At 43.3% G+C, this 27,653-nt stretch overlaps 2 protein-coding genes across 3 annotated transcripts in view; both read right to left on the bottom strand.

The window, feature by feature from the left end:
• The window catches only part of WDR88 (WD repeat domain 88), a 50,020-nt gene extending 38,161 nt beyond the window's left edge, over positions 1-11,859 (bottom strand). The window contains exons 1-2 of the mRNA XM_069552402.1: positions 11,536-11,859; positions 1,012-1,122 (exon numbers count right to left, since the gene is read on the bottom strand). Of these exons, the coding sequence (XP_069408503.1) occupies positions 1,012-1,122; positions 11,536-11,859 (435 nt within the window). The remainder of the gene's footprint in view (positions 1-1,011; positions 1,123-11,535) is intronic.
• A 1,646-nt stretch (positions 11,860-13,505) lies between these two features.
• GPATCH1 (G-patch domain containing 1) overlaps positions 13,506-27,653 on the bottom strand; it is a 54,879-nt gene continuing 40,731 nt past the window's right edge. Inside the window, exons 16-20 of one of the 2 annotated variants that reach the window (XR_011248679.1) lie at positions 25,367-25,583; positions 22,364-22,471; positions 20,496-20,593; positions 18,744-19,528; positions 13,506-14,275 (exon numbers count right to left, since the gene is read on the bottom strand). Coding sequence is in view for 1 of the 2 variants with exons in the window: in XM_069550312.1 (XP_069406413.1) it covers positions 13,756-13,786; positions 19,383-19,528; positions 20,496-20,593; positions 22,364-22,471; positions 25,367-25,583 (600 nt within the window). In the remaining variant the exon portion in view is untranslated. The remainder of the gene's footprint in view (positions 14,276-18,743; positions 19,529-20,495; positions 20,594-22,363; positions 22,472-25,366; positions 25,584-27,653) is intronic. The other variant, XM_069550312.1, reaches the window with a different exon arrangement.

Here is a 27,653-nt window from a genome sequence, read left to right as displayed (position 1 = left end):
GGGCCTGGGGAAATTCTGTGAGGCCCAGGAGGTCATGTAACCACCCAGGGTCAAATATCTGGTAGGTTCCTAATGTGGGACTTGGACTATCTGGATAGCTCCCAAACCCTCCTGGCTAGTCTTCCTGGCTTGGTACCCACCAAGACCCAGAAGATGTTCCTCTAAGGGGATCTGGAAGGTGAGGAGCTATCCTCTACCTTGTTGCCCAAACTGGAACCCAGGAATCAGCCTTAACTCACTCCATCCTGTCCCCCTCCTGCTCCTGAAGCCAGAGGAGACAGCAAAACTCCAAACTGACTGTCCTCCCCAGGGGGCCAGCCTCACCAGACAGTCGTCTGTGGAATGGCTCCCGATGGTCATTGCCATCTCCCAGCCCTGGTACCTCCTCATCTTCTCCTGACTGACCAGCAGGGCACCCAAGCAGGCCCACCAGGGTCTGCTGGCTCTGCCCTGAAGGCTCTGAAAGAGTTCGCAGTGGCCACCTCTGTACAGCCTCGTCTGACCATCACACCCTGTTGCTGTGGCCCTGCCCCTGCATCTTACAGCACTGACCTACTCTCCGTCCTGCCTCTCCCAATCGCCCTTCACGGGCAGGTCCCAGGTTTGGCCACTTTTTTGTCCTCCTGTGATCGCCCAGGCCTGGACATACCATCTCTGTGGATGGAACTGAATATTCCAAGTGAGAAGGCATCCCGGAGAGATGACACAGCTCAGAGACCCTCAGGCACAGCCTCCAGCAAAAGCTGGCGGGCTCCAGTCCAATGGTCTCCACCCCTGCTCCCACTGTTTCCAAGTCAACAGGCTGACAGCAGCCACACTAACTTCATCTCTCTCCAGTGACTTAACACTAGAGTGAGCCTTCATTTTGCTGCTTCTTGCACTTTGTTCAGGAAGGCTTTTCCAGATCTTTGGGATCCTTGAATGTCTGGGAACTCAGTACTGGGGAAATCTCATAAGAGGTGGCATAAGCTTAAGGGATGTTTTGGCTCCACCTAACACAGGGCCACCTACCCACAGCTTCACGGTGCCATCATAGGAGCCACTGAGGGCCTTAGTGTCATCCACACAGAAGTTACAGGAACTCACGATGTGCTCATGTCCCCTCATAATTTTAAATGGGATCTGAAAAAAGGATAGACTGAATGAGTTCAGGAGGTTGCAGAATACCAGATCAATATTTTTTAAATCAATAGCATTCTTATACACTTGTAATGAACAATACAGAAAAAATTAAGAAAAAATTACATTTACAAAAGCATCAAAATAGGAATAAATTTAATCAAAAAGTGTAAAAAGTATACACTGAAAATTACAAACCATTGTCAAGAGAAATTTTAAGACTTAAATAAATGGAAAAGCATCCCATGTTCATGGATTAGCAGACTTACTATTCTTATGAAAATACTCTCCAAAATGTTTATATTAATATATTTGTTTATTTATTTATCATGTATTCAACGTCATCCTTCTGGCAGACTTCTTTTCTGAAACTGACAAGCTGATCCTACAATTTATAAAGAAACTCAAGGGAAGCAGAAGAGCCGAAACAGTCTTGAAAAGGAACACACATAGGGGGCTCACAATTTCCAATTTCAAAACAACGTTCAAAACATACAAAGAGACAGTAATCAAGACAGTGTGGTACTGGCATACAGACAGACATACGGATGGATACACTAGAGCTGAGAATCCAGAGATAAGCACTCATGGTTTCGGTCACTTGATTTTTAGCAAGAGTGCCAAGATAAATAAAAGGGGAAAGAAAAATCTTTTCAACCAATTGTGCTGGAACAAGTGAATATCCACATGAAAAGAATGAAGTTGGACACTTACCTCATACCATATACAAAAATTAACTCAAAATGGATCAAGACCTCAATGTGAGTGCTAAACTTACAAAACTCTTGGAAGAAAACATGGGTGTGAACCTTTGTGGATTTGCAGGGACCTCTTAGATACGGCAACGAAACCACAAGCAGCCGCGACGACAATGATAAACTGGACATTATCGAAACTAAAGCTTTTGTGCCTCAAATGACACCATCAAGAAAACAGAAAACAATAAACAAAAAGAAAAAAAATTTTAAAGGAAAGTCAAAAACAACTCACACAGTGGAAGAAAATGTTTGCAAGTCATATATCAGATTAAGGATTTGCATATGGAATACATAAAGCACTCTTAAAACTCAACAAGAAGGAGACAAACAATACAAATTAAACATAGGCAAAATATTTGAATAGGCATTTCTCCAAAACAGGTATGTAAATTATCTACAAACACATGGAAATATGCTCAACATCATAAGCCATTAGGGAAATGTAAATCAAAACCATATTGAGCTAAGAGAATAAATCCTAAGCATTCTCATCACAAGAAAAATATTTTTAATCTATTTCTTTCATGTTGCATCTATATGAGATGATGGATGTTCACTAAACTTTTTATGGTAATCATTTCACGATGTATGTAAGTCAAAACATTATGCTGTATACCTTCAGCGTACGCAGTGCTGTGTATCAATGATTCCTCGATAAAACTGGGTTAGGTACATTCAATTACAGCACCTAAATATAAAAAACAGAACAAACCAACCAAACAAAGAAACATATTGAGGACTTTCCTGGGGGTCCAGTGATGAAGAATTCACCTGCCAATGCAGGGGACACAAGCTCAATTTCCAGTCTGGGAAGATTCCACGTGCTGAGGGGCAACTAAGCTGGTGCTCCACAACTGCTCAGCCTGCACTGTAGAGCCTGCGAGCTGCAGCTGCTAAGCATGCAAGCTGCAGCTACTGGAGCCCGAGGGGCCTAGAGCCCCTGCTCTGCACTAAGAGACGCCACCACAATGAAAAGCCTGCACGCCACAACTAGACAGCAGCCCACGCACAGAGATGAAGACCCAGCATAGCCAAAAGTAAATAGATAACAAGTACAGGGCTGCTATGCAGATCAATCTAAAAGCAGCCCATTATATGCATCCGTCACAAATATCTAAAAAATAGAAAGAAACATATTGAGATGCCACTTCATACCTAGAACAATGTCTACAATCAAAAAAATCAGATGATAACAAGAATTGATAAGAATGTGGAGAAATCAGAACTCTCATCTATGGCTGCTGCTGCTGCTGCTGCTGCTGCTGCTGCTAAGTTGCTTCAGTCGTGTCTGACTCTGTGCGATCCCATAGATGGCAGCCCACTAGGCTCCTCTGTCCCTGGGATTCTCCAGGCAAGAGTACTGGAGTGGGTTGTCATTTCCTTCTCCAATGCATGAAAGTGAAAAGTGAAAGTGAAGTATATATGGCTAGGGTGATGTAAAATCATGCAGCTACTTTGGAAAATAGTTCAGCAGTTCCTCAAAAATTTAAACACATGTGTTAACTTATGAAGCAGTAACTTTACTCCTAGACTTGCACTTAAGAAAAATGAAACCATGTGTCCAAACTTTTACATGGGCCTTCATAGCCATATTAGTCAATACCCAACTTGGAAACACCACACACCCATGATCAACTAATTTTCAACAAAGAAGGCAAGAATATATGATGGGGAAAAAACATTCTCTTCAGCAAGTTGTGTTGGGAAAGCTGGACATGTAACTCAATGAAATTAGACCACTGCTTCACACCGTACACAAAAACAAACTCAAAATGGCTTGAAGACTTCAAAACAGACATGACACCATAAAACTCCTAGAAGAAAATGGGCAAAACATTCTCTGACATAAATCATATCAACATTTTTCTTAGATCAATCTCCCAAGGAAAAAGAAAAAGCAGAAATAAACAAATAGGACCAAATCAAGCTTATAAACTTTTGCACAGCCAAGAAAACCATTAAAAAATGAAAAGATAACCTATGGAATAGGATAAAATATTTTAAAATGATGCAACTGACAAGGACTTAATTTCCAAAGTATACGAACAATTCATACAACTCAAAACAAACGTGCAAACAAAAAAATGGGCAGAAGCTCTAAATAGATATTTTTCCAAAGAAGACATCTGGGTGGCCAATAGGCACATGAAATGATGCTCAGCATCACTAATTATTCAGTTCAGTTCACTCGCTCAGTCATGTTCGACTCTTTGCGACCCCATGGACTGCAGCACACCAGGCCTCCCTGTCCATCACCAACTCCTGGAGTTTACTCAAACTCATGTCCGTTGAGTCGGTGATGCCCTCCAACCATCTCATCCTCTGTTGTCCCCTTCTCCTCCTGCCTTCAATCTTCCCCAGCATTGGGGTCTTTTCAAATGAGTCAGTTCTTTGCATGAGGTGGCCAAAGTATTGGAGTTTCAGCTTCAGCATCAGTCCTTCCAATGAATATTCAGAACTGATTTCCTTTAGGATGGACTAATTATTAGAGAAATGCAAGCCTAAACTAGAATGAGGTATCACCTCATATCAGTCAGAATGGTCATCATCAAAAAGTCTACAAATAATAAATGCTGGAGAGGATGTGGAGAAAAGGGAACCCTCCTCCACTGTTGGTAGGAATGTAAGTTGGTACAGCCACTGTGGAAAATGGCACAGTGGTTTTAAATAAAAAAAAAATTTCAAATAAAGTTGCCATATGACCCAGCAATCCTATTCCTGAGCACATATTAGAAAAAGAGGAATACTCTGTCTTGAAAAGATACATGTACCCCAATGTTCACAGCAGCATTATTTACAATAACTAAGGCATGAAAGCAACTCAAGTGTTCATCAACAGATGAATGGAAAAAGAAAATATGGTACAAATATACAGTGGAATATTACTCAGCCATAAAAATGAACGATTTAATGCCATTTGCAGCAACATGGACGAACCTAGATATCATCAGACTGAGTGAAGCTAGTCAGAGAAGGACAAATACGTGATATCACTTACATGTGACATCTTGAAAAAATGATACAAATGAACTTATTTATGAAACAGAAACAGACTCACAGAGAAAACAAACTTATGGTTATCAAAGATGAAAGGGAGGATAAGGATAATGAGGAGTTTGGGATTAGCAGATACCTGCTATTATATACAAAATAAACAGCAAGGACCTGTCACAATAGCACAGGGAACTATATTCAATATCTTGTAATACACTATGGTGAAAAAGAATTTGAAAAAGAATATATACATACAGAATACACATATTCTGAATATATGTATTTTGAATCACTTTGCTCTACAGCAGAAACTAACAGAACGTTGTAAATCAACTACACTTCTATTTTTTAATAATTGAAAAGAAAAATTGGAAACAGTTCAAATGTCTATCCACTGATGAATGAATAAATAAAATGGTGTATATCCATACAACAGAATATTACTATGCAATAAAAAGGAAATGAAGGACTTTTTTCTTCTTCTGATCTGGCATGTGAAAAGCTTGGAAGTCCCCACTCCATCCTCACAACAAGGAAAGAACTGAACTGAAAAATCTCTTGGATCCATAAAAGAAGTGAGGTCACAAGCCAAATGGCTGTCCCCCAGATTGGAAAGATAGGGAGGCAAATACAAAGAATTCCAAGTTACCAGAGCAGAGATCCAGGAGCAGCGACTTCCGTGGGAGCCACTGCCAGGATAGGGAGTCCTGAACTGTAATTGACCAGTTGCTGGAGGCGCAGATGCGGATAACTCTGCGAGTTAAAACTCCAAAGGGGAATCCAGTTATGGATCTACAAAAAAATCCACAATTTTGTGAGTGTTATCTCCAGAAGCAGTCCTAATCCTCACAGTGAAAACAGGAGGAAAAATCCCCTTGTGCTTCCAGCAGGGAAAAGGAACCATTTTGAATATGCCACAGCATCCTGTTCTTAAGTTCTGCCCTCAGGAGAAACTAACCAGAGTCTAACCTGCTCAGATTTTATCAGAAATCAACTGACCAGAGGAAAGAGAAGTACCCAGCCCTAGCAAGCTCTAGCCATCGTATACCATGTAAAAGTGAAGGGTGGGGGTTTCAGACTAAAAGGCACATGCGAAGTTAGCAATTTAGAGGCACAGGTTCACTAAAAGACAGAAGCCTGATCATAGCGCTATAGAATGCTTCTCTGCATCCTACACCTAACAATCACATTACTAAAGGCTGGTTGATAGCAGTTCATTTTACCTAGTAAATCACGTCTGGCTATCAAGAAAAAATTACAAGAAACGCTAACAGGCAGAAAACAGTTTCAAGAGAGAGCACAAATATAACATCAGTACCAGACTCAGATGTGGCAGAGATGTTGGAATTATCAGACCAGGAATTTAAAACAACTCTGATGGTATGCTAAGGGCTTAATGAATAAAGTAGACAGTTATGCAAGAACACATGGGTAATGTTAGCAGAGAGATGAAAATTCTAAGAAAGAACCAAAAAGAAATGCTACAGATCAAAAAACACCATAACAGAAATGATGAATATCTTTGATAGGCTTATTATTAGACTACACTTGGCTGAGGAAAGAATCTCTGAGCTTGAGAATAAATATCTCAATAGAAACCTTCAAAACTGAAAAGCAAACAGGAAAAAGATTGGAAAAACAAAACAAAACAAAACAAAACAGACCATCCAAGAACTGTGGAACAACCAACTATAGGAGGTATAACACATAACAATACCAGAAGAAGAGAGAAAGGAACAGGAAAATATTTGAAAAAATTATGATTTAGAATTTCCCCCAAATTAATTTCAAACACTAAATCATAGATCCAGGAAGCTCAGAGAACACCAAACCGGATAAATACAAAATTAAAATAAAATAAAATAAAATAAAAATCTACTCCTACAATTTAAAGCTACAGAATATCAAAGATAAAAAACCCTGAAAGAGGGACTTCTGTGATGGTCCAGTGTCTCCCTCCATGCTCCCAATGCAGGGAGCCCGGGTGTGATCCCTGGTTGGGGAGCTAGATCCCACATGCCACAGCTAAGAGTGTGCACGCTTCAACTCCTGGAGAAGGGAATGTCTACTCACTCCAATATTCTTGCCTGGAGAATTCCAGGGAGGCCATGGGGTTGTAAAGAGTCAGACATGACTGAGCGATTTAACACTCTCTTTTTCATGTTTCAACTAAAGATTCCACATACCACAATGAAGATTAAAGATCCCATGTGCCGCAACTAAGACCCAGGAAAATAAATAAATAAAAATAAATATATATTTTTAAAGCCTGAAAGAAGTCAGAGGAAAAAGGCACTTTACCTATTGAGGAGCAAAGATAAGCCTGACATCCAGGTTCTCCTCAGAAGCCATGCAAGTAACAAGAGACTGAAATATTTCAAGTAGTGAGAGAAAAAAACTTACCAACCTAGAGATTTGTATCCTGCAAAATTACCCCTCAAAAATGAAGGAGAAATAAAGACTTCCCAAACAAAAATTGAGGAAACTTGTTACCAGTAGATCTACCTTGCAAGAAAGGTTAAACGTTCTTCTAAGACAAGGAAAATGATATTGGTCAGAAACTCAGATCTATATTAAGAAAGGAAGAGTGTGTGTGTGTGGGTGTGTGTGCCCGCGCGCACATGCATGCTCATCTTCATATGATTGCCTCTATGTTTTTCCCAGCAAAAAGTTCACATATATCCTGGCTTCTCCCTTGCCTCTTCGGAGCAGTCCTTCAGAGCTTTCTGAGAGGTCATCTCCCATGCTATAGTCCTTAGTAAGCTCCAGGAATAAAACTGAACTGGTAACTCTTACGTTGTGCCTTTTTTTCCTAAGTTGACAGTGCTGCGTTGTGGGGACCCGGGAGGAGGGATTCGAGGCTCAGCCGCCAGCCAGTGCCCGCACAAACACAGGAACTATGGATGGGGAGGACCTGGTTGGGGTGAGGCAAATTCAGCCCGAGGTTCAGGGTTGAGAGGAGGCGGGCATGTAGGGTAGGGGAGCGGTTTCGGGGTTGTGGAAAACACGCTGGTGTGGGGCTGTGAGGAATGAGAGGGCCTTTCCCCTCCAGGTAGCTGAGAGAAGTGGGACAGAAACAGGCCTCCAGGAGACTAGCTAAGAGGCTCCAGGTCCGGGCTAGGCCGCCAGGGGGCAGAGGCAAACAGCCAGGCTGCGGACATGAAGCAGGGCCGGCAGGCGCGGGGCGGGTCAGGCGGTGGGGCCTGGAGCCCAGGGAGCCAGCAGCCGTGGCAGAGTGCGGTCGGGAGAGGACTCGATCTGTGCTTTTCTCAACGCTCCGCAGCCAAAGCCCTCACGTTAACGCAGTGCCCACCGCCGCCACCCCCAGCTCCGTTCTCTGCAGCTACCTCCGCCTCTAGACAAAACTCTCCTTCTTTTTCTCATAACAAAAATAGAACTTTGTTATGGGAAAACATCTACCCCCTTCTGGACCTTTCTGGGCAGAGTTCTTTTGGGGTTTATGGGGATGGAGACGGAAACGGCAACCCACTGCAGTATTCTTGCCTGGAGAATCCCATGCACAGAGGAGCCTGGCAGGCTACAGTTCACAGGGTCGCGAAGAGTTGAGTTTTAGGCCAGCTTTTTCACTCTTTTCTTTCACCTTCATTAAGAGGCTATATGTAGCATCCCAGGAATACATTCTACAAGTTTTCCTGCCTGCCTCTCTGGCCGGGACTTGGTCACAGTTCTGCAGGGCATTGGGAATCCAGGAGCAAAGACCTCAGCCCAGGAGTGTGTGATGGGCTCCTGCTCTAAGCAATCAGGGTGGGAGATGGGTGAGGCCACCGCACAGGCGGTACCTGATGTCAGGTCACTGCCAGAGTCAGCTGATCAGGGCTCTAGATGGAGCGCAGGGACAGACCACCCCCACGGTGCCCCCATCCTCCAGGAGCCTCAAGGAGGACAGGGGCGTTTGGACTGGCTTGGAGGTCAGCAAATCAGAGGGAAGAAGAGAACAGAGAAATGAGCTCTAGCCAAAATGGCTTGGAAAATTATGGTCAGATCTTCCAACTTCATCTTAAATGAGCCAAGGAGAGGTTTAGAGTCAATTATTTTTAAAATTTGTGCCACATCTGTGTGTGAGTGTGCATTATTTAAAGGCCAGAGTGAAGCATTAGCACTGAGAATGTTCTCTAGCAAACCATCTCAGGAGAGTTGGATGAAATCGTCTGAAACATTCTTGTATCCTGCACCTTCATTTCAAAAGATGATTTGTAACACTTTCACTGAGCTACACAACCACATTAACCTTGCTGTATAAACACCTCCAAAGTGTCCTGTTTTCAGGCACTGCTCCATTCTATTTTTCCTGAACTGCTTTCTCTTACTCCAGTTCTTAATTAGGACTTTTTTGTTGCTGTTTGCCAGAGTACTCCCTTGAGTAACTATTTCTTAAAAGAGATGCATCCTTTCTGAGTTTTTGCAACTCTAAAAAAATAAAATGTCTTTTTGTTGGCTCTATCAAAGACAGCAGTTTGGCCAGGCAGAGAATATTAATACCTAGGTCACAAAGTTTCCTCCCAGAGCTTTATATAACTTCTCAACTTCTGTTAACTTAATGGATCATAAAATCCTGCAGCCAAAAAGAAAATTTAATCCACCTGAATATGCAGGCACCCAAGACTAGTTAAATCCATCTGGGGGCTACCAGTCAATGGAATACTGTCCAAAATAAAGAACAAGGGGATACATGTATATGTATGGCTGAGTCCTTCACTGTTCACCTGAGTCTATCACAACATTGTTAATCAGCTATCAGTTCAGTTCAGTCATTCAGTCTTGTCCGGCTCTTTGTGACCCCGTGGACTGCAGCACCCCAGGCTTCCCTGTCCATCACCAACTCCCAGAGTTTACTCAAATTCATGTCCATCAAGTCGGTGATGCCATCCAACCGTCTCACCCTCTGTCATCCCCTTCTCCTTCTGCCCTCATTCTTTCCCAGCATCAGGGTCTTTTCAAATGAGTCAGTTCTTTGCATCAGGTAGCCAAAGTACTGGAGTTTCAGCTTCAACATCAGTTCTTCCAATGCATATTCAGGACTGATTTCCTTTAGGATGGACTGGTTGGATCTCCTTGCAGTCCAAGGGACTCCCAAGAATCTTCTCCAACACCACAGTTCAAAAGCATCAATTCTTTGGCACTCAACTTTCTTTGTAGTGCAACTCTCTAATCCGCTATACTCCAATACAAAATAAAAGGTTAAAAAAAAAAAAAAAGAACAAGGATGCTGTTTATTAATACGGAAAGAAAAATTGTTAAACCAATTGCAGAAGATGTCTAAGATACCCTTCCATTTATGTTAAAACAAAAAAGGAAAGGATCAGAATACACTTGTGGGTATGTGCATAAAATACTTCTTTAAGGATATAGAAGGAACTAGAAACATTTGTTGTCTCTGTAGAGGGAAAGGGGGTAGTTGGGGAGGCAGGGGTGCTACAGAGACTGTTAACTGAAAAAACAATTGAACAAAACACTTTTTATATCTATTGAATTTTATCTTGGGGATATTCTATGGACAACAGAAGTAAAACACAACTCCTATGACCTTCTCTAATTTTAACTAAAAATCAGAATAACTATCACAAATAAGTTAAACAAAGCACTGGTACAGCCTGCGCTTTCTCTTCAAGCAGACTTCCCCATGGAGATCCCAATGCACCCCTGCAGGGGATGCTGATGAAGGCAGTCAGCCATTCAACAGATCCAACTGTGGACTTGGCTCCGAGTTCCTCTGACATTGCAGAAACCTCCATTTCAGTTTGACCCCAGGCTTTTCCATCTGTCTGGGGACAGCCTTGCTCCTTTGTACAGTTCAGGCATTGGCCACCTGTAGCTTATGTGTCCCTCCAATCTTGCATTGAACTTGACCATCTCTTGCCACATGAACCCTCCATTCTTTCTTCACCTCAGAGACATATCCTTGTCTCCTTCTCTATTTCCCCTACCCCACCCCCAACACCTCTTATATATGTAGGGTTGACCAGAAAGTTCATTCAGCTTTTTCTGTAACTTCTTATGGAAAAACCCAAACAAACTTTCTGGCCAACCCAATGTATCGATTTTTCTGCATCTCCCCTGCATTCCGCCTTACTTTTCTCTCGTCCTTATTGTTCCTTTATACTTTTTCTTGGAGAATCCCATGTGCTGGTTTTCTAATTTTCTGTTTCAGTTCTCCGATCTGATTTTTAAAACCTCCAGGGAGGATTTTGGCTTTGAAAATCCTCTTTTTCACCCCCAAGAATTCTCCCTATCCTGTTCACAGATTATTTCCTCTTCCCAGCCAACAGCCTTCTTTTCTAGCAATGCATTGTCTCTCAACTAGCCCTTAGAATACACAGTAGTGTTGTCGGGTTTTTATTCCTGTATTTTATTGCTATTTGCAGTTGCTTCTAGTGCTGTTTCCTGGGTGACAGGGCTCTTTCAATCCCCCCAGGGCATGCACTTGGGAGTGTCGCCTTGGGGACATTTGAAGGGCTCAGACAGAGTCCCACAGGGTCTGGGTTGAGTTGGGTCCTCTTTCCCAGCATGGTTTCCTGAGCTGCCCCGCCTCTCCTCCAGTTGCCCCACTGCAGGCAATTGGTCCTCTAGGTCCCCTTCCTGCACTTGAGCTCTCAGCCACTATTGGGAGCAAGCCACAGCCCCTCCCCTTGGGGGCGGTTCTTACTTTGGAGAGGGGCTCCTGGTCACCCCATAACACCTTCTGGGTCATCCAGGGCATCCAAAGAGTATCGGGTGGTGGCGATTCATCACCTACGGCCAGGGGGTTAAGCGAGGGCAGCAGCCGGCTGCGCCGCACCTGCAGGAGCGATAGCCTGAAGCGGCCACAAGCCCTGACCACATCTACCCAGGGCATCTTGCTGGACCGGCGATGTGAAACGTCGCGGATGTGGAGCAAGGAGAGCGGCAAGTTACTTTTCTGGGGCGTCTGCTTCCCATCCTCCCCGGATTTTTTTGAGGAGCTGGGGGTACCCGGGGACTGGGAGGCCATCTCGGAGCCCAGCCTGGCCACGAACGGTGGCGCCACGCGCCCCCGCCCCCACCTTGGGACCCACGCGCCCTCCCTGCGCCCGGCGATCTCACTGCCTCTTCTCACCCCGCAGCATGGGTTACCCCCAGGAAAATGGGCTTCGAGTTTCTGGGCGCAAAAGGAATGAGGCCAAATGTGTGAAACCGTTTGTAGGGGCTCCTGGCCAACGCACCTCATGTTCTACAACAGAGAAATGACCCATAACCGTATAGAATGTACCCTGGATTAATTAAGATGCAGCTCGTAGGGGGGGGGGGGTACACCCAACATATAAGGGCATGAAGGAAGTATGTCATAATGCTGGTGAAAAACCAAAGAACAAAATGTCACCACTCGTCCTGGAGCAGACTCAGTGCTAGAAAATGACTGTGTGAAATTAGAACAAAAGAGCAAGGGCGTCATCTCTGGGGTGTTGAAGAAGTGCCTTTCTTCTTTCATTTTCCACAATTCTGATCGTTCTATGATGTTACTTTGATAATGGAAAAAAAAACTATTTACTTTTTCATTTTTTAAAAAATATTTACTTTGCTAGTTTTGGCTGCATCAGGTCTTAGTTGCCCCACAGTATGTGGGATCTTAGTTCCCTGACCAGGAATCAAACCCATGTCCCCTGCATTGGAAGGCAGGTTCTCAACCCCTGGACCAGGAGAGAAGTATCCCCTTCTCTGTTCTCTTTTGTGTGTTTGTTTGTTTGTTTTTAACATGGACCATTATTTTAAAGTCTTTATTGAATTTGTTACAATACTGCTTTTTCTTTTTAATGTTTTCTGGTCATGAGGTATATGGGATTTTGACTCCCTGGCCCAGGAATCAAACCCACACCCCCTTGCATTGGAAGGCTAAGTCTTAACCACTGGATGGCCAGGGAAGTCCCCTGCTGCTGCTGCTGCTGCTAAGTCGCTTCAGTCGTGTCCAACTCAGTGCGACCCCATAGACGGCAGCCCACCAGGCTCCCCCATCCCTGGGATTCTCCAGGCAAGAATACTGGAGTGGGTTGCTATTTCCTCCTCCAGTGCATGAAAGTGGAAAGTGAAAATGAAAGTGAAGTCGCTCAGTCATGTCTGACGCGTAGTGACTCCATGGACTGCAGCCCACCAGGCTCCTCCGTCCATGGGATTTTCCAGGCAAGAGTACTGGAGTGGGTGTCATCACCTTTTCCAGGGAAGTCCCCTGCACTCTCCTTTTCCCAAAGTCTCATCAGGGCAGATGAGACAGCCTCAGAGCAGTCCCCCAGAGCTACAGTGAAAACACCTGGAGCTTGTGCGATCCCAGATGTGGGCACACACTCTTCCACTCTTGGTCCCAGTGCCTTCCTCAGATACTTCAGTGGCTTCTTCCTGAAGAGGCTGAGGCCACCTGCCCGGATCCTGGGCCTGTGCTGCCCACTGGGCTCCTGGCTCCCAGCACCAACCACGGGAGGGAAGGAACCACACCCCCCAGGAAAACAACAAGAATGGGAAAGCGACCTCCCTGCTCCCATACGATTCCTTAAGGTAAGTCAGACTCTCCTTATCTGAACCTAGCTTTCTTTACCACAAAACCAGAGAAAAGCCTTCACTTTTCATTTCTTTTTAAAAAGTTTCAGGGAATGAAAATCAAGAAGAAAATAGAAAAACACCATTTTAATTAAACTGTACAGTCTGAATTTCTTTCTCTGACACTAACAGAAGTTAAAAATAGAAATCAATTTCAGCAAACTTCCAAGGCAGGCTTTGAAATGTCAAGGTTTAAAAAAAAAATTATTTCACAGCATGAATTTACATATAAATACAATCTGTACAATGTATTAACTGAGTGATCAATGAACTTCCATCCTGGAGGAGATCTGGTATTAGGACAGGCGGGGGCAGAATTCAATTACTGCCTCCTTAGTGGAAGACGCTTCAGCCTGCAAGAGGAAATAAAAGAGAGAGAGTTAGATACAAATAGAAAAACTAGATGGTTCAGTGGGGGAGGAATATGAAAATGCCAGGCCTTTCCCTGAATCAAAGTGGCACAAAATACAGAGAGTGACCCACACCATGAAAGAAAGCAGCATTTAATCTGCACTCTTAAGATTCTGTTCCCCCCAAAACACAGAGAGACTCACTCCACCTCTTATGTTAAGACCCATTTATAAAAGCAAGTTTTAATCCTGGTTTCACTTACCTATCTCATGTATGACCCTTGGGAAGGAACTAAAAAAACAAAAAACCATGCTTGCTCTGGGGCCAAAAGCTCCTGAGCTGCCAGTCTTAAACTCAGCTTTGAGCACACAAGAATGTTCATGGCAGCTCTAACTTACCAAGCAGAGCTGGGTCACCCTGACTCTAGATCCTTGCTCTACAGCCCCAAACTGGTACACCAAAGGCCCCCAACAACGGGATAGAAGGATACTCTGTGGTGTATCCTATTAAGGAATACTCCATGGCAATGAGGACGAACCAGTTGTTACTAAGACAGTACGGAGGAATCCCACAGGCCAGATGCAAGAGCTCCTAGTACACAGGTCCCTTAAATAAATCTCAAAAACAAGCAAGAGTAATCAGTGATGACAGAAGCCAGAATGGTTGCCTTTGGGGATCGTAAGTGAGCAGGGGTTTCTGGAGTGCTGGTTTAGTCCTTGGTCTAGGTAAATTCAGGTAGTGAGAATGCATGGAACGATGAGCTTGTGATGTGAGCACACTAAAGAGGGTACTCCACGGTATGATTCCAGGTCTGTGAAATTCTAGAATGGGCAGAGCTAACTTAGAGAGACAAGACGCAGATCAGTGTCTCCTGGGGAGAGGACGGAGATGGGGGAGGCGGGGTGGCAGACTGCAATGCCATCTAGAACTAGGCTGTACTATCACTGAAGAAAAGCATCAGGGGCCCTTGACAAGAGTGAGATCTCAGCCAGGTGCTGGGGATGCAATTAAGACCCATATGGCTGTGACCCTCAAAATGCTTCTTGCAGGAGGGACTTCCCTGGTGGTCCAGTGGTTAAGAACTGGCCTTGTGAGGCAGGGGATGTGGGTTCGATCCCTGGGTCCAGGAACTAAGATCCCACATGCTGCAGAGCAACGAAGCCCCTGTGCCACAACCAGAGAGTCCATGTGCTGCAACAAAAGATCCCGCCTGCTGCAATCAAGACCCAACGCAGCCAAACAAACAAAAAAGTAAATGGGAAAAAAAAAAAGCGCCCCTTGCAGGAGACAGATGCAGACAGGTAATACACAGAGTGGAGTGAGGCACAAAAGATGGACAGGCTCCCTGTCTCCCTGTGGAGAGTCTAGGAGGCTTAGGGTTGAGGGACTATGGAAACTATATCTTTAATAACCATGAGAATAATATTTAAATACACTTCACACCTCTGCCCCTGCCTTCCCCCATCCCAGGCCCTGCCTCAGTGATAAGTGCTCTTAGGAGTGTAAGAACCCCTCCAGTCCTCTTCTCTGCAAAGATGTACATACAGGTGTACACGGAGAAATCCAAAGGAGTGAGGATGATAGTACCAACTGTATACACTATTCTGTAGCTTTTGGCCTCTTATTGTTAAGTTTCAGGTGCCAGTCAGCAAGCAGCCCATGTTTTCTGACTGCTATGCTCGGCACACTCCACCATACCTTCCAGATGGGCATCAAGGGGCTTCCACGTGTGCAAGCACCTCTCTGCAGGAATAACTCATTACGTGGCCCCAAACAGTCAAGGGTGATGATATCAGGTGTTAGTAACAGCCTTTCTGGGCCTTGCTTTCCCTGCCTATGAACTGAGGGGACACGAGTCACAGGGTGTGTGGGGATTAAAGGAGCCCACACCCATGTGGGTGCCTCATAGTGCCCGGGCCATCAAATCAGCACTGGCACGTGCCTTGAGAAAAGCAGCACAGCTGCTTCAGGGGGCTCTGGATTAAACTGAAATGCTCATATCTTTGTGTTTTTGAACCATGAGAATGTCCTGTCTACTGGGAAGACATAAATGAAAAAGAATATGGGGCTGGCACTTGTCTTTCCAGATAGCAAAATAACTATGAGCCCATAGGAATTAAAACAGAGTGGACGGGCTTCCCTGGTGGTCCAGTGGTTAAGATCTGCCTTGCAGGGGACACCAGTCCGACCCCTGGTCCAGGAAGATCCCACATGCCTCGGAGCAACTAAGCCGCTACACCACAACTGCTGAGCCAGAGCTCTAGAGGCTGGGAACCATAGCTACTGAGCCCATGCTCCAAAGAACCCATGCTCCACACGAGAAGCCTGTTTTGTCTCTCTTCATCCTGGGCCCACAGCTGGACTTCCCCCACCCAGTCCTGTGGTGGACAGCAAGGTCATCGAGCTGCCCTGGGCTACGGGCTGGAAGGGAAGAGAAGCCAGGACTTGCAGGCAGGGCCGTAACAACCTCCAGAACCATCTTCCAATCCATTCCCCTCCTCTGAGGGGCACATGCTACAGTGGAACAAACTGGGATCCTGAGTAACTTTCTCAATCGCATTGATGCTTCGTTGGCTGAGCCACTGGGATTCAGGGGTTCTTTTAAATCACAGCTCGTTTACTCACTCTCACTGATATTTACAACTGGCCATCTATCTGGAGAAAGTTAAGTTGGATGCCTATACTACTCTTTTCACAAAAAAAGGAAAATAAAACAACTCAAATAAACTAAATGAACACAAAACTGAAAAAGCATGAGGACAGTCTATATACATATACAAAATCTTACATTAGGGAAGGCCTTTAAAAGACAAAATGTAGAACACACCACCACCACCACCACCACCAAAAACCTAGGAAAATTGAGTGCACCAAAAATTAAAGCTTCTATTCAACAAAAGTCATATAACAGGTAACACTCTAGAACACAAAGGATGACTATCCAGAATTATTTTTTAGTTTCTAAAACAGTTTTTATAAATTTTTAAATGTTAAAGAAAAAGGGGTTAGGGGGATACTTCTCTGGCAGTCTAGTGGTTAAGACTCTCTGCTTCTACTGCAAGAGTCACAGGTTTGCTAACACCAGACCACCTGACCTGCCTCCTGAGAAATCTGTATGCAGGTCAAGAAGCAACAGTTAGAACTGGACATGGAACCACAGACTGGTTCCAAATCGGGAAAAGAGTAAGGAGTACATCAAGGCTGTATACTGTCACTGTGCTTATTTAACTGATATGCAGAGTACATCATGAGAAATGCTGGACTGCATGAAGCACAAGCTGTAATCAAGATTGCCAAGAGAAATATCAATAGCCTCAAAAATGTAGATGACACCACCCTTATGGCAGAAAGTGAAGGTCCCATCACTTCAGGGAAATAGATGGGGAAACAGTAGAAACAGTGTCAGACTTTATTTTGGGGGGCTCCAAAATCACTGCAGATGGTGACTGCAGCCATGAAATTAAAAGATGCTTACTCCTTGGAAGAAAAGTTATGACCAACCTAGATAGCATATTCAAAAGCAGAGACATTACTTTGCCGACTAAGGTCAGTCTAGTCAAGGCTATGGTTTTTCCTGTGGTCATGTATGGATGTGAGAGTTGGACTGTGAAGAAGGCTGAGTGCTGAAGAATTGATGCTTTTGAACTGTGGTGTTGGAGAAGACTCTTGAGAGTCCCTTGGACTGCAAGGAGATCCAACCAGTCCATTCTGAAGGAGATCAACCCTGGGATTTCTTTGGAAGGAATGATGCTAAAGCTGAAGCTCCAGTACTTTGGCCACCTCATGCGAAGAGCTGACTCATTGGAAAAGACCCTGATGCTGGGAGGGATTGGGGGCAGGAGGAGAAGGGGATGACCCAGGATGAGACGGCTGGATGGCATCACGGACTTGATGGACTGAGTCTGAGTGAACTCTGGGAGATGGTGATGGATAGGGAGGCCTGGCGTGCTGCGATTCATGGGGTCGCAAAGAGTCGGACACGACTGAGCGACTGAACTGAACTGAACTGAAGAAGAACTAAAGAGCCTCTTGATGAAAGTGAAAGAGGAGAGTGAAAAAGCTGGCTTCAAGCTCAACATTCAGAAAACTAAGATCATGGCATCTGGTCCCATCACTTCATGGGAAATAGATGGGGAAACAGTAAAAACAGTGGCAGACTTTATTTTTTTGGGCTCCAAAATCACTGCAGATGGGGATTGCAGCCATGAAATTAAAAGACGCTTGTTCCTTGGAAGAAAAGTTATGACCAACCTGACAGCATATTAAAAAGCAGAGGCATTACTTTGCCAACAAAGGTCCGTCTAGTCAAAGCTATGGTTTTTCCAGTAGTCATGTATGAATGTGAGAGTTGGACTATAAAGAAAGCTGAGCACCAAAGAATTGATGGTTTTGAACTGTGGTGTTGGAGAAGACTCTTTGAGAGTCCCTTGGACTGCAAGGAGATCCAACTAGTCCATTCTAAAGGAAATCAGTTCTGAATATTCATTGGAAGGACTGATGCTGAAGCTGAAACTCCTGATGCGAAGAATTGACTCATTTGAAAAGACCCTAATGCTGGGAAAGACTGAAGGCAGGAGGCGAAGGGGACAACAGAGGATGAGATGGTTGGATGGCATCATCGACTCAATGGACATGAGTCTGAGTAAACTCCCGGAGTTGGTGATGGACGGTGAGACCTGGTGTGCTGCACTCCATGGGGTGGCAAAGAGCTGGACACGACTGAGCAACTGAACTAAGCTGAACTGAACAGGGAACTAAGATACTACCTGCACGCCTCACAGTGTGGGCCAAAAAAAAATTGGTTTTAATTTTTTTAATAATAATTCCTAAAAATCAGTAAAACAGTACCTAAAAACCAGAAAAACAATCTAACAGAGGACAGAACATTGTGAAATGTTCAGGAGCATGTTATTCACAAAGGAGCCCACAGCAAATGGTGAGACACAAAGCAAAGGATACTCGGCTTCATTACTGATCCAAGAAATGCAGAGAAGATGACACGCCATTCTTCACCCATCAGGCTGGCAACATCTCCATGCTGTTTGTAGCTGATATACCAACAAGGTACTTTCACAGTTCAAATGGATAGAGCCACTTTTAGCAACAGTTTGGTGGTATTTATTCCTTCTTCTAAGGGCTTCCCTGGTGGCTCAGACGGTAAAGCGTCTGCCTGCAGTGCAGGAGACCCGGGTTCGATCCCTGGGTTGGGAAGATCCTCTGGAGAAGGAAATGGCAACCCACCCCAGTACTCTTGCCTGGAAAATCCCATGGACTAGATTTATGTTAAAAATGTGAAACAAAATGTGTGTGTACCTCTGTGTGTGTGTGTGTGTGTGTGTGTGTAGTTGTGTAAAAAATCTTCAAAGTTACAAAGCAACTGACAACAGAGGGGACTGTGGAGAGAAGAGAGATTTGGGGAACTAGTCACAGTTTTACCTATAAGATTTGAATTTTCACAACAATAATATATTTATATATTACTTATGTCATTAAAAGTTAACTTTATAAAAAGCCGAGTCAATACACAAATCTATCATTCCTGACATCTGCCTCTAAGCAAAACATGGCAAGGTTTCCATCGGCCTCTGAGCTGCCTACCGTCTCAGCAGCTCCTGGGGTGATAGGTCTGCGGGCCCTTCTTCACTGTGGCTGTCGCTGCTGTCTGTACTCTCAGAACTACTACTTTTCTCTGCTTTTTTATTCTTTTGCTTGCCTTTGTGTTTGTGCTTCCGGTGTTTCTTTTTCTGAAAAAAAAAAAAAAAAGTAAATAACTTTAAGGAGAACAAATAGGTGTTTCCATCCCTTATTCAGCACGATTACAGGCTAATGAGGCATTTGGTTGCTGGAGTCATTCAAAAACAAAACCAAAGGGCCTTCCCTGGTGGTCCAGTGCTTAAGCACAAAGGAAAACCTGGGAGACAGTTGGAGAACAGCACATAGGCCGTTGAGAAGCAAGGGAGTTTGGTTTCCAAACCTGTCAGCACCAGTTCCTTTCCTTTCACCCCAGGAGAACTTCTCCTATCTTCCATGCTCAAGAATCCTCTTTTCTGGGAGCTAAAAGTAGAGCTGTTTCTAATCAGTTCTCCTACTGCGCAGGCCACTGTGGGAGACGTTTAACTGAATTAAACGTCTGCGCCATAATGCAAGAGAAGATCCCGATGTCGAGGTAAGGGCTCTCAATGGCGTTCTTCAAGTGTCTGTCACTTCACACGACAAGCTACAGACCCAAGTCTCTATTTGTAGCGATGACAAAGTAGTTGGGAAATATTCAAACTAATACCTTCATTTTATATATCAATATTAAATATTCTTATTTAATTATTTAAATGATTACTTTATTAAAGTTAGTAATTAACTGTTTTATTACTTAATACTCAACCATTACTCTGGGATAGAACCCAGGTCCCTGCAGTGAAAGTGCTGAGTCCTAGCCACTGGACCACCAGGGAATTCCTAACTCTAAGATAGTAAATGTCCTTATTTCCTACTTTTTAATGTTCATGAATTAAAAAAAAATTTAAGTACAACTGAATAAATTAAAATATTCTGTCCGAAAGAAAAACAAAGTGTTTTTGAAAATCAAGGGGTTACATTGAATTGGTATTCAGTCAAGTCAGTGAGAGACCTGTGGCCACATCCCTCTTTGACTGGCTTCCTGGGTCACTCCTGGAGGCTGGGGCATCTGACACCACACACCCGGAAGTTACTCACCTTCTCTTTCTTCCGTTTATGCTCCTTCTTGGTCTTGTGTTTTTCTTTGTTCTTTTTATGTTTCTCTTTGAGAGGTGCCTCAAGTTTTTGACGTGCATCTGAAACACAGATGTAATAAAGACATGAACTAGAGGCACCATGGGGGAAAAAAAGGCTAAATTATTGAATTCAGTAATGATGCAGATAGACTGTTTACCATTAAGGCAGAACTCCAGCCCTACCTCACTGGTAAACAAGCAGATTAGTGTGTCACACTGTAGCTCTATATTTAGAAACTGCCAGAAACCTCAACCTAAGACCTGTTTGATCCAACTGGTGTTTGGTCACAGCCTTATCTGCCAGATGAAGATAAAGTCAGACCAGAATGCCTACAAGCTTTCTGTAATTTAACATCCTTGGGTAAACTCAAAGACGGATCAGAATCTGCATCTGGCTCTGTCACCAGCTCTGTGATCTTTGACATGTTGTTAAACCTCCCCACATCTGTTTTCCCATCTGAAAAAAGGGGAAAACAAGAATCCCTATTCCCTTAGGGACAGAGAGAGGATCAGAAGGGACCATAAACATGAACCCCAAAGCCATAACTGCCAGCCCCTCTGAAAGCCTCCTCCCTTTCCAAAAGCACATTTCATATGAGTTCGTCTTATAACTAGAAACACTAAAAAATTAACATCAAAAGAACATAGTGTATGTGATCATTAAAAATGACTAAACAAGTTGTATGAGCTCAAATTCTCCATCTCCAAATTCTGACCGAGTTGTTTCATGAACTTCCAGTCATCAAGCCAGCAGAAAACTACCTAGAGTAGAAACACTGTAAGACATTAAAGCAACTTTTATCTACCTAAAAAGAAGCTCCAAGGATTTCACAATTACAGTTTATTTTTCAAACCAGGTTAACAGATACCTGCAACTTTCTAGTATTATATTTTGGTCAGATATTTCCAAATTTGACCTCCCCAAACTATTTTTTTTAATGCTAGTTTTCAGAAAATAACTCATAGACCAAATTAGGTTATTAACTATTACAAGGATATCAAGGGCCGTTCTGGGAAACAGCCATAAGTAACTTAGCTTTCAGGTATTGACACAAGTATTTTAAACTAAAGATCTGAACAACTATAGAGATGAGAAATACATTACCACACTTTTTCAAAATCTCACACTTTTTACTCCTCTATGCTTTCTATCATTTCCTTGAAAGCTGGGTTAATTAACCAAACCAATATGTGTAAGTGGGTACTACAGGAAACTATAAAGTAGGTAAGAGAATTTTATGTCATTTATACATCTGGGCCCTATTATCAGATGTGTGTTAACCCAGCTTTCAAAGAGATGATAAACCAGTATAAACATTTTAATGTGAGAAGTCAATTTAAGTTGGCAACGAACAGAAGTTGTCAACAGACACTGGGGGAGGAGGATGAGCTGTATTTACTGCTGAAAGGATTAGTTTTATTTATTTATTTTTTTGCTACATTAGCCAAAGGATTTTAAAAAAGTCTCAGAATATCCTTCTCTCTACAATTCCTGTTCCATCTTTGTGTCCTAGATTTTTAATTAAAAAAAAAAAATTTCTATAAGTGACAAAATTTAAGATACTAAGGACCCTTCTGTTAAAAAGGTTTTTTTCAAAAAAAACTGAAGGTGTCTGAGACTGAAGAGCAACTACTATCATTTAGGTACAAGGTGGAAGCACTGATTTTCAAGTGTGGCTGAGAACAGATAAGCGAGGAAGAAACGTATCCATTTGGGCGGCCCTGTGCTGGATTATGTTGGTGGGTGGAACGATGTGATTAGAGTTGTTCCATCCTAGGGGAGACTCTGGTGTCCATGCAAACAGATGATGCAAAGCACTCTCGACTCACTGGGGCAGAAGACTGGGGGCAGCCGTGGGCCGAACGCCTCTCTTTCATCTATCTGCATCTTCTGAATCGGGAAGAATGGTGCAGGCTCCTGGGGTGCTGGCTCGCTAGCTGAAAAACATCAGGGTATTAATTACATACACATGGCAAACATCAATGTACTTGAGTCTAAAACTGTTTTCACCAGATAACACGTGCTTTTCTTCAGTACCCCACTTAACCAGCTCACGACAAACGCTGAGGACACGGAGCGAACACACAGGCCCGGCCTCTGACCTCATGGACATTTGAGCGGGGATGTCGGTCACCCAAGGACACCTGCAACCAGGTGCCCCAGTGGCCGTATCACCGAGGCGGCGACGGTGCTTGTAGTACACACTCACGTTACCTGAGACCTAAAAGGCTGAAATACATCCTTGAGGGAGGGCCATCGCAAGAGAATAAAGACAGAAATAAACAGGATGTCAGACTAGGTCTCAGCTCGGAAGGCTTCCCATCACTCAAATCGTCAAAGAGCAGAAAAACTGAATATGAACAAATTATCATGTTCACATTAATAATCTCATTTTTAAAGAAGAGATGATTTGGTTTTCAGAGATAAGAGAGAGAGATGGGGCAAGTCTAGAAAAATATGTATTGAAGTGTTGGTGGTTATCTCTGGGAAAGGGGGATTCCAAGAGACTTAAGCTTTCTACATTTCTAAATTTTTAAACTTTTCAAGTAACATATAATTGTGTAATTAAAAAAATAAGTTGCCTTTTTTTCACAGAAGAAATAAATAGGCTGACATTTGTGGTCACCTACAAACAAACAGTATCTTATATCTCTATATAACTTTTTGGTTAAAGGCCCTTAAAAATTATACCTAAGTCCACCACAGATTGACAAGGGCAAGAAGAACACTCCAAGACTGAGATGGGAAATGCTGTCCACCCACCCAAGCATCTGAAAAGTCTACCACCCTTGCAGATGGTCCCCATTCCTATGCCAGAACCCCTGGCTGGGGTAAACAGAACAGGTAGAACAGGCTACTAACCAAGCATCAGACTCATTATAGTGAGAACAGACACCACCTACCAAGTGCTACTTATGTGCCAGGCAATGCCCATCTGACGGGTGAGCCAGAGCACACAATCTGCCCTACAGAGAAGAAAGCAGAAGAATCCCTGTACATGTTATGACCAAATGTTTCCCACTAATCCTGGCATCTTGTCATCAACCACATGAAAAAAAGGAAGTTTTTTTTAAATGAAAATTTTACTATTTTTTAATTCTTCTCAGCTAGCACACATAGGATAATCAATATTATCAAACATAGCCATTCTAAAGATATTCCATAGATTTATGCCAGAGAGGAGGAAAAAAAAAGAACTCTGCTCCATCTCAATTAAAAATGAAAAAGATTATGAATGAGTGAGTGAGTGAAAGTCACTCAGTCATGTCTTACTCTTTGTGACCCCATGCACTGTAGCCCACCAGGCTCTTCTCTGTCCATGGGATTCTTCAGGCAAGAATACTAGAGTAGGTTGCCGTTCTATAAATCATATAAATATTTTTGGATCTGTCTACTAAGGAAAGCAAAAATAAACAAATAAGACCTAATTAAACTAAAAAGCTTTTACATGGCAAAGAAAACCATCAACACAATGAAAAGACAACTGAATGGAACAAATATTTGCAAATGACTTGACTGATAAAGGGTTAATATCCAAAATATTTAAACAGCTCATACAACTCAACATCAAAAAAATTTTAAAAGTAAACAACCTCATTAAAATATGGGCACAAGACCTGAAGAGACATTTTTCAAAGAAGTCATACAGATGGCCAACAGGCACATGAAAAGATGTTCAACATCACTAATCAGCAGAGGAATGCACATCAGAACATGATGAAAAACAAAACAAAACAAAAACACAAGATATCACCTTACACTTGTCAGAATGCCTACCATCAAAAAGACCACAAATAACAAATGTTGGTGAGGATGCAGAGCAAAGAATTCTTGTACATTGCTGGTAGGAGTGTACACTGGTACAGCCGCTGTGAAAAGTAAGACAGAGATTCCTCAAAAACTAAATAGAACTATCATAGGATCCAGCAATCCCACTCCTGAGTATATTTCCAGAAAAAAAAAAAAAACCTCTATTTTGAAAAGATATATCCACCCAAATGTTCACAGCAGCATAATAGCCAAGATATGTAAGCTACCTAGGTGTCCATCAACAGATGAATGGATAAAGAAGATATGGCATACACACACACACACACACACACACACACACACGTACACAGGAGTATTATTCAGCCATAAAAAAGGAAATTTTGCCATTTGCAACAACATGGATGGACCTGGAAGGTATTATGCATAGTGAAATAATTCAGAGAAAGACAAACACAGCACATTATCACTTACATGGGAGTATAAAAAATAAAACGAGTAAATGAATATAACAGAACAGAAACACACTCATAGACACAGAAAACAGTCTAGTGTTTACCAGTGGGGAGAGAGAAGGAGAGAGGGGCAAGAGAAGGGTAGGAGATTCAGTGACACAAACTACTGCGTATAAAATAAGTGAGCTACAGGGTATTCCCTGGCAGCCCACTGGTTAGAACTCTGCACTTTTACTGCCAAGAGTGCGGGTTTGGTCCTTGGTCAGGGAACTAAGACCCAGTGAGTTGCAAGGTACAACACCACCACCAGCCAAAAAACTGCAAGGAAATGTGCAGCATAGGGGACAGAGCCAAAATTTCAGAGCACTTTTAAACGGAGTATCATCCATAAAACTTGTGAATCACTATGTCATACGCCCGGAACATAATACTGTAAATTAACTATACTTAAATACAACTTGTTTTAATTTAAAAAACACGAACCTTAAAAACTTAATCATCAGTTTCTAATTATCTTGGTTAACAATTGATACCAAATGAAGCAGCAGCTTCTCTAGAGACACCACTGTTTTCTTTTTCAGATTCCAAAGTCTGAAATATTTGACATACCTTGTGCCACAGATGATGCTTCAGCCAAGTCAGTCTCTTGGGAACTTTTGGAGTCAGCTTCCCTGGTACCCTCCTGATCATCCTCACTGTCACCTTCCTCATCCTCAGAGGACGAAGACTTCTCATCAGAGGAGCCGGCAAAGATGGCTTTGAATAAGTCCATGGATGGGCGGCTACCCTCTCCTTCAGTCTGTGAATCCACATCTTTGTTCACTACCTGTATTAACCGTGAAATAAGAGTCAGAGGTGAAGAGGCAAGGATGAAAAGAGCTACATGTTCTAGAACACGGCAGACGCACACACACAGGTACTTATGCTTATCCTCATGTGTGTGGGCCTCCATATCCACACATTTGCTAACTAAACAATGATCACTCACAAATTATCATTTTGTGGTATTTTTCTGATTCAATCAATACCTGTAGACCACACTGACTGGTAGAAGCAGCTGAAACCTCTCATGGAAATAGGTCATTAATCAGAACTGCAAGGGACCCAGAAAAAGGCAGCAGGGACTAGCACAGCACCTCTGTCCCGGTTCCAAAAGTCTATCTGAGGCTTCTATGGTGGTCCAGTGGTTAGGAATCCACCTTGCAGTGCAACAGACACCGGTTCGATCCTTGGTCTGGGAAGATCCCACATGCTGAGGAGCCAGTAAGTCTGTGAGCCACAACTACTAAGCCCACGTGCCCTAGAGCCCGTCCTGAGCAACAAGAGAAGCCACCAGTGAGAAGCTTGGGCACCGCAACAAGTAGTAGCCCCTGCTGCTGCCACTAGAGAAAGGCGATGAAGACCCAGCACAGCCAAAAATAAATCAATAAAAATAAAAATAAAAAGTCTATCTGAGCCTTTAGAGGTCCAAACATGAAAGGTAATGGAGACAGCGTACTCATTAAAAGGTGCTGAAAACTGGGGACCTCCACATTTGGATAGCAAGATCAAACCAGTAAATCCTAAAGGAAATCAACCCTGAATATTCATTGGAAGGACTGATGTTGAGGCTGAAGCTTCAATACTTTGGTCACCTGATTCGAAGAGCCAATTCATTGGAAAAAGACCCTGATGCTGGGAAAGATTGAGGGCTGGAGGAGAAGGGGACGACAGAGGATGAGATGGTTGGATGGCATCACTGACTCAATGGACAAGTTTGAGCAAACTCCAAGAGATAGTGAGGGACAGGGAAGTCTGGCCTATTGCAGTCCATGGGGTCGCTAAGAGTTGGACATGACTGAGTGACTGAACAACCACACAATGGGGAGAGTGCAAGGAACACACTGACAAAGTGGTCCTGGAGCTCCCCTCTGCAATTACAGGTCACCCTTCCTAAAAGCAGCCCCAGGATGGGGGGTCAGGCTAGTGACTTTGTACATACTCCATGCTATAAACAGGGACAAAGGTATGAAGAAGGCATGGTTCCCACATCCCAACAGCTTATCACACAGACATGGGGTGATCTAAACTGCTAAGTGTAAACAGCAGCCACAAGAGTGGCTGAGATTAGAATCCACTTCAGTCCTTCCGTTTTACCACTGAAGAATGTAGGTCAGGAACGACAAGAGGCTCTGTCAAAGACACACATGTGTTCTACATACACACACACGCCACACGCCCTGACTGGGCCTGGACTCTCCCTGGTGGAGCTCTCGCTCCCGGCCAGTAGCCCCTCCCATATCCCACACCACCTCCAACTTCTGAAGCAGAGTTATAAATATGTGAAGAAAACCAATACGAGATGGAGTTTGTGACTGTGTAAAAATCCTTTCCCACAGGAAAAAATTAAGGATATCATTGTTCACTAAAAATAACCAGGGCACCTTGGATAAGGACTGACTCTAGAATTGGGGTTGAGATATAAAAAGAGGAGCTTAGAGCATCTAACTGTGCCCAGAAAGTGAGGACACGCTCACAGCATAAGAGGGATGTACCAACGGCACACAGGAGCCAAACTGAATGGGCTTCAACTAACCAAACCAGGACAGCTGGAGCATTAAAATACGGTGGGACTTCCCTGGCAGTCCAGTGGTTAAGACTCCATGCTTCCACTGCAGGAAGCATGGGTTAAATCCCTGATCAGGGAACTAAGATCCCACATGCCACACAGTGTGGTCAAAAAAAAGACAATACTCAATTATCCCTTTGGATAAAACAGGAAACCATGGGTCCACCGTGATAGAAATAATTTGATGAGGGACAGGGTGTTTATATATTTCAGAGCTCTTCAATTTGTTTTAAAACAAAGTAAAATAATAAATAAATAAATGTACTTAACTACAAAAGGGAAAAGACT

This window comes from Ovis canadensis, chromosome 14, assembly GCF_042477335.2.
Source record: "Ovis canadensis isolate MfBH-ARS-UI-01 breed Bighorn chromosome 14, ARS-UI_OviCan_v2, whole genome shotgun sequence".
NCBI lineage: Eukaryota > Metazoa > Chordata > Mammalia > Artiodactyla > Bovidae > Ovis > Ovis canadensis.
Note: the sequence above shows the minus strand (reverse complement) of the source record. Positions and strands in the feature narration are given on the sequence as shown.